Genomic DNA, 17,142 nt, shown 5'->3' with positions numbered 1-17,142 from the left:
GGATGTGTAGAATTTTTTAAATAACTAACGATATGGGGCACTGTTCTTGAGTAATTAATCAGGACTGAAACAGTTGATTGAATCTTGAACTTTAGAATCCTCTGAATAATATATTCCAAAGAATACTTTGAAAATGCAGCATTTGCCTCCATCATCCATTTACCCCGAACAAAATGTCAAGGCAAACTTTCTTCTTTGGACAGCAAGTTTCAAAAACACCTCTCTGACCTTTCCTTCTGTTACTCCTCAAACTGCTGTTTCCTCATGCCTGACATATGGCTGCCCACTGGACCTGTTCACCCCCCATTTTTCACTCTGACAGCATCACTGTGCACCAGCCGTTGTAGCCCCAATCTCCCTTTCTCTAGTATCCCATTTAGGGGAAAAACAAGGTTTCTCTTGCTTCTCTTCTGGTTGTTTATGCATGGCACAGCAGGCCAACGTGCCTCATGGGCTAATACCAACACTACCGTCCTCATCAGAGACCAACACAGGCTGTCAAATACAGTTACGCAACATAATGTTCCATTGTGGAGGAAACACCAGCATTCAGCCTCATTCGGCCTCACGCTTCACATTCTGAACAGCTCCAGACAGCTGAGATTGGACTTTAACTTGGCCCACATGTCATGTTTGACTTGTCTGAACTGTGTGTGTGTGTGTGTGTGTGTGTGTGTGTGTGTGTGTGTGTGTGTGTGTGTGTGTGTGTGTGTGTGTGTGTGTGTGTGTGTGTGCATGCAAGACAGGCATGTGTATGTGCGGTTGCGTGTGTGTCTGAGTGAGTGTTTGCATGTGGTGGAGTCGTGGAAGTCACGGTGGTTCTGGACTTTCCCGGCCCGCAGCTCGGCCCCTGCGTGTCCCCGGGGAGGCCCCTGCGTTCATGGGAAAAGTCACAGCTCCATTTCAGACGGCATTCTCAGGGTCTGTCTGTGTGGCAGTGTGGGTAACACTGAGAACAGCAACACCAGACTAACATGGGGCACCCCATGGCCAAACACTGCAGGGGCGGTTACCAGCCATGCCTGGAGGAATGCTGTTTTGTTGTCACCAACTGTCAGAAACGTACTTAGATTTATGACGCAACTGCCAGTGCTTGAAAAATGACCAGGCCTTGCTGACAGTGGAAATTATTAGCCCTCTTTTAGGCTCTGTCACTATTTGTAGTTCAATTGACCCAGGAATTACTACTTTACATGTTCACCATCTGGGTTTATTACAGTTGAAGGGAATCACAGAGTTGAATAGTAACAATGGCGCACTCCAAGTTTGAAGGTAGAATTTTGTTTTCCTAATCCTTCTCATGAAGTGTTTTCTGCCCATCCAGGGATAAGGACTACCATTTGCGGACCTACAAATCAGTGGTGATGGCCAACAAGCTCATAGACTGGCTTATTGCACAGGTAAACCCTAATTTAGCTTCATCCACAGTAATGGATGAGCAGTATTATTGTAATATCAACTTTCATTGGAAGTATGATAATGATATGATCATAAAGTCAAACAAAATGTTCAAATAAATGAATGAAAATGTTGTAATTCCAAAGGTTACAAAATTTGCTTTGTTGTATTTGTGTGAAAAGTTTTACATGAGCGATGCTTAGCTTGAAAGACATCAATTCCATTCTTGTATATGTAGTTTTGCGGCTCACGTCGAATGTGCAACAGACTTAAGGCTCTGAGCGGAGCTGAAAGGAAACGAAGAAAGAAAAGCAGAATTGAATCGACAGCTGAGCTTTATTGACTTTGTCAGGAAGCTTTGAGGTTGACAGATTGATAGTCCTGTCCAGGATGACAACAAAGAAATTATATGTATATGGCTACCACCACAGAATCAATGGCAGACATCACATGTTTGTGTGTGCATATGAGTCCATGTGTTGTGTGTGTGTGTGTGTGTTTGGTAGTCATATGACAGGGATTGACCCAGTCCAGTGGAATAGCTCTCACTCCTTCAGTGGGACTGCAAGAGCTGTCACGCTATGCTGTCTAAATATGATTTTGGCTATGTTCAGATAGAGTGTGGAGTGGCTCTGCTGGGCTTTTGGATGCAGGAACAAAGAAGGGGCAATGTACAATGTACTTTGTCCTGTCTCTCTTTCTTTTTTTTTTTCCTTGACTCATTTACTCTATTAACTCTTTATGCTTAAACCTATCTCCATTGCATCTCTTTCTTGTGTCTTCTGGTGCAGGGGGACTGCAGAACCAGGGAGGAAGCATTGATCTTGGGGGTGGAGCTGTGCGACAATGGCTTCATGCATCACGGTAAAGCACTTTTCACTGGATTTCAACAGACAAAAAAAAATAAAAAATTGGATCCTGCTGTTCACAAACCGTGGAATCCTCTCCATCATTGGCTAAATGAGATTTGAATACTTTGGATAAACCGCACAGAGGGCGCCTGGCATTTAGCATTCTGTTTTAGAACACAACCTTGTTCTCTGTCCAATTCTACTTATAATCCCCTTAGCGTGTCAATAGGAATAGAACTTTTTTCCAATCCAGTAAATGAACGTGCGTGCGTGCGTGCGTGCGTGCGTGCGTCGTCGTGCGCGTGCGGTTAGGGTAATGGCTGTATGCATGCACACTATCATTAACTTCACGCATATTTGTGTGCATCTGACTTAAGTAACCTAGTGCAGGGTACATGCATGGTTTGCTTTAGCTGTGAGAACTTGGCAGATAACGCATGGATGTTTGTCAGTTTAAGTGCAAAATGGTCAGTAGCCATGGTTACAATTTGTTTATGTGAGCCAGACTTGTTTTTAACTCTGTGCTTCCCTCGTGCCAAAGTCCACATCATACACACTACAGTATGAGTCACAGCGTGTCTCCTTGTACCCCCATGATGTAACTGCTCCGAACTACCCACAGTTCAAGCCTCACACTACAAATTACCAGCACATCTATGGAACATAATAGTCCCAAGCATCACACTTTCTTTCACTTCCAAAGCTTTCAGGGTCATTTTACCATGCGTGCCATTAAGTTATTTGGTCTGACGATGTAGCTGTTAAACCTATTGGCACTGTATCTGATCTTGAGGCAAATGAAGTGAGGGAATGTTAGAGGGAAACTTTGTTTTCCCCCTCAGGGTTATTTTTCATTTCCAAATGAAGTCTTGGTAAGGCGTTATGTTGCCGTGGAGACTGGGTTCATTCAAAAGTGATATCTTGCCACAAAGGTAGGGTCTCCCTTTCTTTCCTGGTGTTTAAGTGCTTGGGCTTGCTCCATTTGGCATCGGACTAATAATGTTCAAACATCTTAACTTCGTAAAAAGTGCTTGATTGATCATTTCCATATACAGTATTCTAATTATGCACAGCATTAGACATTGATGTCTCTAATGAAGTGTAATATTCCCTGTGTCCAAAAAAGAATAAATGCCCGAAAGAGTCAAGTTTTAAATATCAATAGGCAATTTCTTACAGTTGTCTTATGAGACAATAATAGTGTTTTTGCATGTTTTAGCCCATTTACCACAGATCACAGATACTACACATGACTGACCAATTTGCAGACCATGTTTCTGTAATATACAATTTAATGTAGCCATTGGTTTTCATTAATTTCCGTACAATTTGTTGCCATAATCTTTTGTCAAAGTTACATAATATTTATAAGGTTCTAAACTCTCAAACCCCATGATAACCATCCCCATGAGAAAGATAAGACAAAAATTACTGCAAACCTGACGCTCGCTGTGATGAATCACAAAACTCATTTCTCATGATTTTCATACTGTTTAAATCGAAACCGATGCCTACCTGGAATAGACAAAAATAGAATATATTTACCAGAAATATGATTAAGTAAGCAATGTTCAGTTTTCATTTCAGTCATTCATGACTTTGTTGTTATCTCCTTCAGTGTTGGAAAAGAGTGAATTCAAGGACGAGCCATTGCTGTTTCGTTTCTTTGCTGATGAGGAGATGGAGGGCTCCAACACCAAACACAAACCTATGAAGCACGACTTGAAAATAGTTGAGAACGTCATCTCCAAGTCTCTCCTGGTAAGCCCTCACTCACAATACCCTTTGGTGGCTTACTGACCGATCAACTCCCAGTCTGTCTAATATACTATGACTTTGCTATTACGTACCCACAACTCAAAGCAAACGAACAGCACAGTGAATCATTAGGAAGCACACAGCTGTGAAAAGAAAAAGTCATAACACTGGAAAAGTCTATTTTATATCTCAGTAAGCATTCTTTTCCGAGAAGTGAGCAAATACTACCATGGCTGCTATCAGTCTGTAGCAGTATCTGCTTCTGGTGTGTGTGTGTGTGTGTGTGTGTGTGTGTGTGTGTGTGTTTTTTGTGCTCTGTGAAAATGTCTCGGTCTGCTGGCTTGGAATTTTGCTGAAGGGGAGATGTGTCGTTTTCTTCCAGATAAGGCCCAGTGATGGAGACTACGGCTTTACCATGGAAGAGAGAAACAGAGTCCCCATCATCAAATCTGTAGAGAAGGGCTCCCCAGCTGAGGTGAGAATGCACACACACACACGCACGCATGCACGCACGCACGCACGCCACGCACGCACGCACGCACGCACGCACGCACGCACGCACACACACACACACACACACACACACACACAGTACATACATGTTTATTGAATTAATTGATTTCCAAAATCATGTTGTTATTAATTCTGCTGAAGCTGGATCCTCACTGAGTGGATTTACCTGTTATACATAAGAGAATAAATCCACGTAATTCTATATTGTAACAAAGTAGGGCCTTAGATCTAAGGGTGCTTTTGGCTTTATGTTGTGTTCAAACTGTGGCTCAGTGTTTCCCCTTTGTTATTTAACACCATTTTGCTGCATTTGATTTTATTTTCCAGAAGTTATTCTGCAAAGCTGTGATGCCTTTATAGCAGCTGAGCGGCAGTCAGCAGAAGCCTTTTGTTGTTATAATGTGGTTAGATCATCAGTCATAAAAAATCTAAACCTCTAACCTGCTTTATGATGATAGACACGGATGCTAACGTTAGACACATTTTCATGCAGAAATAGAGCGCATTAAAGGGCGCCATATTTTTGAGGTCTCCTTTGGTGCTTAGCTTTGATCTGCTAGATGGAAATGGGACCGAGGAGGTTGACGGCAAATATGATCACTCTGAGCGCATGACCCATAATTCCCTCCAGCCCTGAAGTAGCACTGAATGCGCCCTAAAGGTCTGGATTGCATAGAGACTGTTATTGTGTGTCTTTGCTTTTAAATATTCAGTCTGGGACAATGAAATCCACAACAGGATCCAGCTGTAAGCTAATAGATAAAAGTTATCCTGTCTCCTATGACTGGGACTGTGTACGGTTTTCTTTGTTGTTGATACACTTAGAAATCCTTTGGGAATATTGGTGTTTGTATACCAAAAAAGTTAACTTGAAGCTAAAAACATTTCATTGTGATTCTGTATGACATCAAGACCTGATGCTTGACTCAATACTTCTATCATCTATTCTTTTCTCTTCTCTAAGATGGCTGGCCTGGAGGTGGGGAAGAAGTTGTTTGCCATAAATGGTGACCTGGTGTTCCTCAGGCCTTTCCCTGAAGTGGAAGTTCTCCTTAGGCAGTGTTTTAACAGCAAGGGACCCCTCAGGGTGCTGGTTAGCACCAAGCCAAGAGAGTACGTCAGATCTGCATATACACACGCATTGATGTGTGCATATAGAAATGATTAAAAGGTACGATCAAAGAGATATTGTTAAAGTTATCTTGTATCCTTTTCCCTCCTCTTGTCCCCAGGACGGTTAAGATCCCTGACTCGGCTGATGGGTTGGGTTTCCAGATTCGTGGCTTTGGTCCTTCTGTAGTCCATGCTGTCGGGAGAGGTAAGCGATTGCCACCTCTTATACTCGAGCTGTCGATTCATCAGAAAAAGGCCTCCCATCACCTCTCTGTTTTTGTGGCACAGCTGGCGAGCAGATGCCACACCAGTATTTAGGGGTGTGCGTGACTTGGCCACAAGGGGCCTATTTTCCCCGCTCACGCTCTCCATGTGGCTCAGCTTGTTGGTTAATGGTGCTGCCAAAACAGAGAATTAGCTGGTTATTATCAGTCACTTTCCACATTACAATGTTTTCCTATTGTACGTACCTATACACATTTTTTCTAAGCGGTTCAGTTGCTCTGTGTGATGAAGAAGCACTGAGCATTTTTTCATCAGATTCCCTGTTTTTCTCCGAACACAACATGTTTAGTAGCACCGCTATCAGGGCTGGCACAAGATAGGGTCCAATCAAAAAACAATCTATGGCCTTGTCTGGCTGTTCTCAGGGGAATTAAATCTTGTTTTTTTTTCCTTAAGCAATCTTAGTGGGAAGCAGTGTAGAAATGTGCGTGCATGCGTGCCTGTGTGCGTGTGCGTGTGTCTGTGTCTGTGTCTGTGTCTGTGTTGGCTTGATGATGCGATTGCCTGGGAACCTGCTGTGTGTTTAAGTAGATACTCTGATCCCCCGAGACAAAGCTGATGATGTAGAAGGTGTCTAATCCCTTGGATTGTCATAACAGCGGCTATCCCCTGGTGTCCGAGGTCAACAGGAGCAGGTAGTACCAATTAGAGGCAGAGAAACTGAGACAGGAAGAGATGACAGATGAAATACATTTTTAGTTTGTGGCATCAATTTTAGCCAGACTAGGCAAGGCCAGTCATATCCACATTAGTGCTAAGTAGCAAAACAATAACACTTCAAAACATACACCCTATACTACAGAAGGAGCTACTGATTATTGCATTATATCAGTCTGTAACAGGAAAGCAAAAATAGATAAATATACACACACATGAAGAGATGCAACCCCAATAGTATGAATGTTAGAGTTCTGCATCTTGTACGACTTGTTTACGTCCTTGCAGTCCCTATCGTATTGACCCTTTTGTTGTGTTGGACTGCAGCCTGTTTTTCTGTTCTATTGTACAGTGCACCTGTCTGTTAATATACTTTCTAATCAAAGTTAAAGCAGTAAAGCTCAATAATTTTATTCTTACAGTACTTGGCGAGAGGAGTTCAGATTCTGTATATTGCAATGTGAAATATGCATGGTGTGTTTAAGGTGCTATAAAAACAAATGGGAGGAATATTTAGTCTGCCATGCACTTCCTTGTGATAGCTGTAAACCTTGAAGTTGTCTTACAGTATGGTCTGAATCACATCCCTCAGAGAGGCCCTCCTCTACCCCAGATAAACAACTTCCCTCCTCTCCACGCTCTCTCTCGCACTCCTCCTGAGCTGCCAAAACAGGAAACAAAGTTGAAAATACAAAGGAGAAAATGTAATGTTGTTCAACACAATTTTGTGTACAGGATGTGACAGTTATTATTTTGGGATGCACTGGTGTTTGTTTCATCCTGATGCAGCTCTCACCTGCATGGTAACGTGCAGTGGTTATTGCCTGTGACGCCTTTCCTTTCTCGTTGCTTGTCTCGTTCTCACGGCAGGCACAGTGGCAGCCATTGCCGGTCTCCACCCAGGCCAGTGCATCATCAAGGTGAACGGTATCAACGTAAGCAAGGAGAGTCATGCCAGCGTCATCGCTCATGTCACCGCGTGCAGGAAGTACCGGCGACCCACACAGGTGAGATGGGAGGAAAGGAAGGGAATAAACTTAACTAAACTCTGCAGTTTTATTTCAGGGGGAAAGTGTTTACCTATTACCGGTATTTAGGGTATCATACGTGAAATAAAAATGAAAACATACCCGACTTTATGAGCATTATGAAGATATAGTCCCCTCAGAATTTAGTTATTAATTATTTAAAAAAAAATTGCAATTATGTTTGGATGTCACACTTTGCCTTCCCATGACCTCACTGGTAGAAAGTTAAGATAATTTGGATTGTATGTTGATTGATCTGATAGTTATGTAATAAAACTAGAGAAGTGTGAAAGATCAGAAAAGAGGGGAAAAAAGGACTAGTTGACTGAGAAAAAACATAGCAGACAGAGTTCCTAGCTCCCGTTTACCTTCATCCCTCTCTTTCTCTCTCTTTCTTTTTCTCTCTGACTCCCTCTTTCCTTCTCTTGGGTCATTACGCAGAAATAATAGTATTTTTGGCTCCTCCAGCGCTGACCTCTGGCTCACAGCGGTGGGCCTGCTGTGGGAGACTAGCAGGCTGCAGAGAGAGGTGGGAAAGGATCTGGGGGTGGCTGGAGCTCAGGGTGGGTGAGATTGTTGGAGGGAGGAGAAAGATGGAGGATAAGCCTGCCATTTCTTTTTTTTTTTTGTGGTTGACATCAGTGTACGGGGAGAGAGCAAGCTCAGTCCACCTGTTGAAGGTGGGAAAATTGTGTGAAAATAGAAACCCAAGGGTGTATGTATGATGTGAGTTAGTGTAGTGTGTCACTATAATTAAGCCCCACTGAGACTTCAGGCTTAATGAGCACTTTAGGGTTCCACAACACTACTGGAGATCTGGTTTACATCAAGTATGGACGCAGAGGAACCACCCCCCTTTCTCTCTCTCTCTCTCTCTCTCTCTCTCTCTCTCTCTCTCTCTCTCTCTCTCTCTCTGTCTCTCTGTGGTTGTATACTAGAAGACCACAGACCAGTAGGAAGGCACAGCATGAAGCCTTGGCAGGAAAACCCACTGTGGGCTCGGGTGCGTAGACGGGAGAACAGACAGACACGACACACACACGCACACGCAGGGTTGTGTGGCACGCTAGAGTGGGTTGATGAGACTGGCATGGGTTTGCGTTTGCGGTCTCACCAAGCACCATGTTTCCATATGTTTGTGAAGGCTTTTCACTGTATGCTCTGCCAACCCAACTGTGACATTGTACACCATATCTGGGCAGAATCAGCTAAACATGCTGCACGAAACCCAAACCTCAGCTTGTGTACTGTGTTCAGAGTTTTATTTTTCATCATCGACCATCTTCCTAGCAATAGAAATGCCACCTGTTAGACCTGTCAATAGACTAATTTGTGTTGACAGTCGTGTGACTTAAATGTTCCCAGTCAATTTAATTAGCGAAAACACACAGGAGTTTTACAATTCAATGTAAGTTCAAAGTATAAATAGCTAACAATCATTTGATAGGGACAAAAGTTTCATATTTTTTTTATGATGCAAAAACATTTTCATTAAACTTCTAAGAATTCCTTTATTGTAATCCTATGCAGCAAGACACTATTAAGTGGGTGTACAACAACAGTGAGAGTGCCCAGGAGGACAACCAGAAAACAAACCAGAAAGCAAGCCCTGAGGAGAATGGAGACGGCTTTGAGTGTAAAGTAGAAGGTGACCACACACACACACACACACACACACACACACACACACACACACACACACACACACACACACACGCAAAGAACACACACAGAAACTACATGAGAATCTGGGAAAAGAAATTATGCTCAAGGTGTCCGCGGATGTAACACATGCTTGTTTGCAGCAACGTAAGCCTGTCGCCCTCTCCAGTTCAGAGCTCCAAACAGGCTCATCTGTATGGAGCTAAATCGGGGCCAAATGTTTTGTTCATTCAAAAAAAATATATATAGTTGAAAAAATAAAGCTTGAAATTGAAAATTTAAGTTTTGGTCAAAACTTGGAAAAAATAAAACCATGTATTTGAACTAAAAATAAGTGTACCAATTTTTCTTTCAGTTTGAATAAAATATAGATTCAATTCTGGAATTATTTTGAATAAATTATAAATTTTCATTTTTCACTTTTATATTTGTTTTCAGTTCCACATTTCATGTTTTCAGATTCAAAAGTTATTTTTTTTACGGCTTCAAATCTTTTTTTTACGGCTTCAAATCTTTTTTTTTTTTGTTTCAGATCTGTTTTTCACTTTCAGATATTTTTTTTTTTTTTTTTTAGACTTTTGGCCCTGATTTGGCGTGGGGGGCGTGGCTTCAACTCAGAGGGGCGTGGCATTATGAGTGACAGCCTATCAAAGAAGGCAGAAGACTCCTCTTTCATGTTGACTTCAGGGAATGGTGTTACTGTGAGAACTATGACTGAATGCTTTCTATCCACTATATACATGTGATTTTTACTTAAACTGATGCCAGTGACAAAGTTCCATTTAAAAAAATGTTTTGGACAACAAATGGTACCAATTACATTATAAGAGCAATAAACTGTGCCAGATTGTGCAGTTCAGCAGGAACAATGACTTCTCCCACTTCCATGTATGACTTATAGCACCACAGTATTCACTGGCACCAGCCCACAGGTAGGACATGTGAAAGATATTAGCATTTTGAATAGATACTTTGCGACGTTATCCCCTCAGTGGCATTTTTTTTTGTGATTAACACATAAAAGGAAAATAGGTGGACAGCTGGACAAAGCTGGCAATCAAGCATCGCTAGCACTAAAGTTAGCATTAACTAACGTTAGCTTCACACTAGCTGGTGTTTTTACACTAATTTCAGTGTCCAGCTCAAGTTTTTTTTTTACTTTAACGTGTATTGGTCTTTGTTAACCTCGGTTTGTCAGAATGACCATAACTTGACACTGGCTGCAGTGAAGAAGGTCTCCTTTTATAGAGTAGACAAATATGACTTTACATTAATGCTCTGACCTGATAAATTACGTTTTACACTATAACGTTACATGTAACAGCATGACAGTTATGCCTTACAAAATATGCCAAGTGGGCAAACTTTGAAGGCTTCTACCACAGCCTAACTTAAGTATCAGAATACACTAACTTGTCTTTTTGTATTTGTATGTCTTACTGTCTGTTTTCTGGACCGTGTGTGTCCGTAATAAAAGCTTTGATTGATTGATTGATTAACAAAGCGGACCAGGACAAGTTATGTTGTTTAAACGAACCATGAAAAGGTAACACTAGCAATGTTAGTTATCTATAATGTTTTACATTATATGTAGACCATTTACATTTTTATATTATATGTTTTATAAGGCTGTACGGCTGCAGGCAGCCACTGTCGAGTTATGGTCATTCTGACAAACAGAGGTTAACAAAGACCACTACACGTTAAAGTCAAAAAACTTGAGCTGGACACTAAAATTGGTGTAAAAACACCAGCTAGTGTGAAGCTAACGTTAGTTAATGCTAACTTTTGTGCTAGCGATGCTTCATTTCCAGCTGTCCACCTATTTTCCCTTTATGTGTTAATGCCACTGCGGGGATAATGTCCCAAAGTATCTATTCAAAAAGGCTAATATCTTTCACATGTCTTACCTGTGGGCTGCGCCAGCAGGTTGCCTTGGCGGAGCGGACGCTATGCTGACTGCCGAGTGAATACTGTGGTGCTACATTCAATGTCATACATGGAAGTGGGAGAAGTCATTGTTCCTGCCGAACTGCACAATCAGTTTATTGCTCTTATAGTGTAATTGGTACCATGTGTTGTCCAATACAATTTTTTAAATGGAACTTTGTCACTTGCATCAGTTTATTAAGTAAACATCACATGTATATAGTGGATAGAAAGCATTCAGTCATAGTTCTCACAGTAACACCATTTCCTGAAGTCAACATGACAGAGGAGTCTTCTGCCTTCGTTGTTAGGCTGTCACTCATAATCCCACGCCCCTCTGAGTTGAAGCCACGCCCCCCACGCAAAATCAGGGCCAAAAGTCTGAAACCGAAAAAAAAATTATCTGAAAGTGAAAAACAGATCTGAAAACGAAAAAAAAAGATTTGAAACCGAAAAAAAAAGATTTGAAGGCGTAAAAAAAATAAGTTTTGAATCTGAAAACATGAAATGTGGAACTGAAAACAAATATTAAAGTGAAAAATGAAAATTTATAATTTATTCAAAATAATTCCAGAATTTAATCTATATTTTATTCAAACTGAAAGAAAAATTGGTACACTTATTTTAAGTTTGAATACATGGTTTTATTTTTTCCAAGTTTTGACCAAAACTTAAATTTTCAATTTCAAGCTTTATTTTTTCAACTATATATATTTTTTTCAAATGAACAAAACATTTGGCCCTGATTTAGCTCCATACATCTGGAGTTTGTTAGTCTGGCTCATCAAGTGTTAATTCCCTCCTACGATTTATTAATCCCAATGAGCGAGTTAAACAGGAGAACTATTCCCTTCGTAGCAAACCGCTCTGAGGCAGGATTTATTGCCATATTAAGTCATCGCCTTAGCTTAGGGCTGGTTAACTTAATGCTCTTGAAATTGCTCATTTTTGGGGGGATGATGGAGGGGAAGCCATGTGCAGAGGGTCTTCCTCTAAAATGAACTGCAGATTTGGTGGTCTGAGACCTCCTACAGTGCAGAGTGTGCAGTGATGAAAACACTTTTTGCGGTGAAGATAAGGATTCTTTGTGTTTATTACAGAACATGATCAGTACATCATTTTTGTGATTTGTGTATGTGTGCCATATTTTGTGTGAGACCTGGTTTTCCACTGTCTCTTCGTTCTTCTGTGTTTCTACCATCTCAGAGGTGATGGACAAATTCAGCACTATAGCAATCATCGACGGGAAGAAGGACCATGTAAGTCTGACAGTAGACAATGTCCACCTGGAGTACGGAGTGATGTATGAGTATGATAGCACGGCCGGCATCAAGTGTCATGTGCTGGAAAAGATGGTCGAACCCAAGGGATTCTTCAGCCTCACTGCAAAGGTATTCTGTCTGTTCAGTTAGTGGGATACATATAGGGCTAAATGATATGATCTCCTATCTATAGAATATGATAGATTGTCACATTTAACTTGATAACAATAAATAGAAGTATCATCTGTACATTACGGTTTCTTTCCCATTCTGGATTCCTGTATGACCATTTTAAAAATGTGGACATCTTAACTGGACTTTAGGCTGATTGGTTTATTGACATTTTTGTAGATGTTGGTTTAAATATGCGGGATTCTGACTATTTATCTTTTGAAAACAGTGATGTTGGTAATTCAATTATTTGGATTTGTTTGGTCCAGCCACAAGGCTAGTTTTAATAATCACTTGTATTCCAGTTGAAGAATACAGATTGGTTAATCGATCTGTAGGAAAAATATATTAAAGCTGCTATGTGCTGTGTGCACTGTACAGTATATGATGGGTATAACAGGATATATTCACAATTCACAGAAAGTGGGACGAACAGGGGCTCAATAGAGGCCCACAGCTCATTTTTGCCCCAGTGGTTAATCTGGCCCAGTCCTGCCCTAGTAGAATGTCTAGTTCAATTAATGGCAATTAATTTGAGCTTTTATCATTACGCTTACTGTTTTTATTCCTCCGTGGCAATGAATGGCAGTGAAGGAAAGAGAGAGAGGAGACAGAGGAAAAGAGAGGGACAGTGTTATAACCTTTTTGAGATGATGAATAGTGCTGTTGGGGTTTATCACCTCAGAGCTGAGCCTTGCTTCATCAGGGAGAACAATAAAGATGTAAACAAACCATGACAAGGCTTCTGGGCTTCAGAGTAGCAGTAGATAAACAAAAAAATTATTTTGACAAGTCATCATTTCTCTTTATATGTTTTTGCTGTTTGAGTGGAAGTGGAATCTCAGTAGAATTTGTAATTAATTAGATTCTGACTGATAATTCAAACAAACTTTGTCATGGCATTTTTCCTTAAGTTTGAAATGTCCACAAAGTCATTTTGTTGTGTTACTAAGTACAGACACGTACAGCCAACGGCTCTCCTGCTGTGTATATTGAGGGGCTTGATGCTAGTTAAAACTGACAGCTTTATTTTAGTCATGTTAGTTCCCAGCTGTGTTAAGTGCATGCTTTTTACATCCTGGAGTCAATGTTCACAGAATGATCATGATTGATTTAAGATACACAGAGGAAAGGAGATTCACTCAGACATAGATGCACACATGCTGGTGTGGAAAATAAAAAGCAGTTTGCAGCATCTTTAAGCCAAATACCATGATGAACAACATCTCTCTGGTAAATCAGCAGAGATCACAAGTTGGATTCATGTCTTAAACTAGCCTAGATTTACAGCCCTTGTGTTCTAAAGTCTTTAAAAGCACCATCTTAAATGAAACCCAATGACAACGCACAGAAATAAAACCTCCCATATCCCCTTCAACTATAAGTCGTTTCCTATTCTTCCAAAGTGAAAATAATTTTAGTATTATTATAAACATCTGCCCCAGATGTTCTCTGAGATCTGTGTGATGTTGAATTTTAATATTGCGAACACTGTTGGGATGCATGGTTTTTTGTGTGTGCTTCAGTCTCTTCCTGCTGTTACATTTCCTCCCCTGCTTTTCTCTCTCTTCCTCCTCCATATCTAATGTCTGATCTGGAAAGTCAGAATCTACATACGTACAGCATATGTATCACAATCTGGGTTTATCTCCATGGATTTATGAAAAGCACATGGACATTTTAGATATCAGTTTAACTGCTCATGAAATGCTGTAGAGGAATTAGCCCTCCAGCCAAATTATGTTCTGTTTTCCAATTTAAAAAGGCTTGGTCATTTATTTACATCCCATCAGTTTTTGCAAAAAGGGATTTTTGTAGGCATGTGCGTGTCAGTTAATCATCCCTGCCTTTGTTTGCCCTTTCTCTGACCAGATCCTGGAGGCGCTGGCGCGTAATGATGACACGCTGGTGCAGATGTGTGGAACGTTGAGTTCCAGCTGTGATGTGATCCCAGAGGAGCTGCAGGTACGCTTCAGCGCCATGTGCAGTGAGAGGGTGGAGCACATCAACCGGCGTATCACCAACTACAGAAAGGTAACAAAGAGGCCCTTCATTTGTCTCTCTGCTCTGGATGATATTTGTCTTCACTATGAACTTCATATGTATATTTTCATGCAGCTTGGAACCATGAAAATGGACTCTGTCTTCTGTAATTCTCTAGATTGACAATAATAGACACATGATGCAGCTGGTGTAGAAACACCACTTTTAAATAGTCTCCAATGTGGTACCACACTGTGGTTCTTGTCCTGCTGAACTAATTCAACGTAGATGCATTGTAATAGAACTTTTTAAAACGACCTCCACTGCTCACTTGCTGTGATTGAAAAGAATCTCCCATACGTTTATAAAGAACGTGGGCAAGTGAGGGAGACATACTAATAATGTACTTAAGAGACATAGATGTGCACTTTGTCAGTGCAGTTGAACACAAGTGTCTGTCTATGAAGGCTCCTGTGCTACAATAATTAGTTCTCACTGATCTGAGAGTAAGAAGAAATATTTCGCCAAGATGTCGGTCACTGACTGACTTTTATGTTGTGAATGTGTGTGCAATATTTAGTATTATCTGGCGCTGTGTTTGTAATTAGGTTACAGCTGGTTGTTGACAGAGCCAGAGTATTTTCATCACATTTCATTCACATGTGTCTATAGGCCAAACATCCCAGTGCCTGCAAATGTGCGTGAGAGGGTAAAAAGGAAAAGATCTGACTCAACATTAGAGTGGGTCTTGGATTCATTACTAGTCACTTATAAATAGCCATGCACAGCCACAGCCAGGACTTTTGTTGTGTAAGATCCCCTCCTGCACTGGAGCATTCCTTGTCAGACCCCTAGAGAGAAGGGGAGGGGGGGGTCGAAAGAGGAAGAATGAGAAAAGGAGCAATAAATGAGAGAGAGTAAGGATGAAAGAGGAAAGACAGAACAGAGAGTGATACAAGGAGAGATGTTAACCTGAGGCCTGGAAATATAAAGTGTCCACAAACATCTAGAGACAAACAAGAGATGTGGTGAGACTCCTCAGTCTCAAGAGGAGGTCAGCTCGGGGTCCATCTGGAGCATATCATTTACCCTGGAGCAGAAGCTTCATTCTCCAGCTATCTTAGATAACATGGAAGACATGTTTGGGTTAAGTTCCTTAGCTGACATGCACATTATGGTATGCTTATGTTGGTTGACAGCCCAAGTTGCTAAAAACTGATCCGGTTGCTTATACCATCTGCTGTGTAACATCCAAGACAGGATGCAGGCCCTGTGATGGAGAGTTCAAGAAAAGTGCAACCAAATGTTGTGAAGAACAAATGTGCTTGTGATATTCTGTATCAGCTCTATTGGATCTAAGCAGTCCTTTGGACTCCCTGCGTATTGTGTTTTACATGGAGATGCTATCTCGTGGCAAGTTCAGGAGGTTTCCTGAACACACGATGTTCTATAGAAGTTCTATAGCATTAAGCCACCCGGGGGAATTTTTCTCATTTAACGGATTGATGTGCTGTTAACATATCTGAAAATAATCTTTACTTTATTTGAAGCAAGATACTTTTCAGTGGAAACGTACAATCTGGAGGTAGCTGAAATTACAAATCAAACCACACATAATAAAATCATGCCATCATATAATCTTACAAAGTAATGAAATGAGCTTCTATACATCAGTTTAATTTAATTCTTGTTAATTTAAATCATGTTGGAGTCTGGAGTTCTTCACATATGTTAACAATGACGATGTTATGTGTCTGTCTTGGATCTTTGATTTGGGTTAAATATTTGAGCTGCCACAAAAAAAATGGAGGAATGTCGGAAATGTACAGTAATGGATGTTTATGCTTTTCTTCAGGCGTCAGCTGTCATGTATATAAAACAAAACCGAACATTTAGTTGACAGATATTCTCTAGTGTGTTTCACATGGAGCCTCTTACTCTTGCACTGATGAGGTACACATCAGCTATATAAGGCTATGATTCAGACTTTTGAAGCCTGCCTATTCTAAAATTGTCATTTAAATTCCTATTCCCTACCTTGGATACTATTGATTATAAAGCTACCAGACAATAGTACCATAGAATGGCATTATCTGAGGGAAGTGCCATTACAGTGCAAATCTCTACCCATATTTCTCACAAATTATCTTTTCACTTTTAATTAAAGAAAACATGTTTTATCTCTAAACCACCTGTATCTGTCTTTTGCTATTGTATGTACAGTTTGCTCGGGTACTGAAGAACAGAGCGTGGCCCACCTTTAAGCAGGCTAAAGCCAAGGTGTCCCCCCTTCATAGCAGCGACTTTTGCCCTACAAACTGTCATATCAATGTGATGGAGGTGTCCTACCCAAAGACCACCACCTCTCTGGGTAGTGCCTTTGGTGTGCAGCTGGACAACAGGAAGAACACACTGGAGAAGAGAGGACGCAGTAGTGCTGAGCAGGGTGAGTAAGGAGCACCTGCACAGTGGAATAATGCATATTCATTGGAATCTGCTTTGAAATTTCAGACTTTTTAAATGGTGCTGTTT

At 40.9% G+C, this 17,142-nt stretch overlaps 1 protein-coding gene across 2 annotated transcripts in view; it reads left to right on the top strand.

Annotated features, from left to right (window-relative positions):
- Positions 1-17,142, top strand: part of prex2 (phosphatidylinositol-3,4,5-trisphosphate-dependent Rac exchange factor 2) — a 90,884-nt gene that overhangs the window by 37,646 nt on the left and 36,096 nt on the right. For both annotated transcript variants that reach the window (XM_028569094.1, XM_028569095.1), the window contains exons 14-24: positions 1,325-1,400; positions 2,190-2,262; positions 3,868-4,010; positions 4,390-4,482; positions 5,485-5,633; positions 5,753-5,838; positions 7,446-7,582; positions 9,134-9,251; positions 12,401-12,585; positions 14,500-14,661; positions 16,834-17,056. In XM_028569094.1, the coding sequence (XP_028424895.1) occupies positions 1,325-1,400; positions 2,190-2,262; positions 3,868-4,010; positions 4,390-4,482; positions 5,485-5,633; positions 5,753-5,838; positions 7,446-7,582; positions 9,134-9,251; positions 12,401-12,585; positions 14,500-14,661; positions 16,834-17,056 (1,445 nt within the window). The remainder of the gene's footprint in view (positions 1-1,324; positions 1,401-2,189; positions 2,263-3,867; positions 4,011-4,389; positions 4,483-5,484; positions 5,634-5,752; positions 5,839-7,445; positions 7,583-9,133; positions 9,252-12,400; positions 12,586-14,499; positions 14,662-16,833; positions 17,057-17,142) is intronic.

This window comes from Perca flavescens, chromosome 22 (genome assembly GCF_004354835.1).
Source record: "Perca flavescens isolate YP-PL-M2 chromosome 22, PFLA_1.0, whole genome shotgun sequence".
NCBI lineage: Eukaryota > Metazoa > Chordata > Actinopteri > Perciformes > Percidae > Perca > Perca flavescens.
The sequence above is the reverse complement of the archived record's forward strand: the minus strand, read 5'-3'. Positions and strand labels throughout refer to the sequence as shown.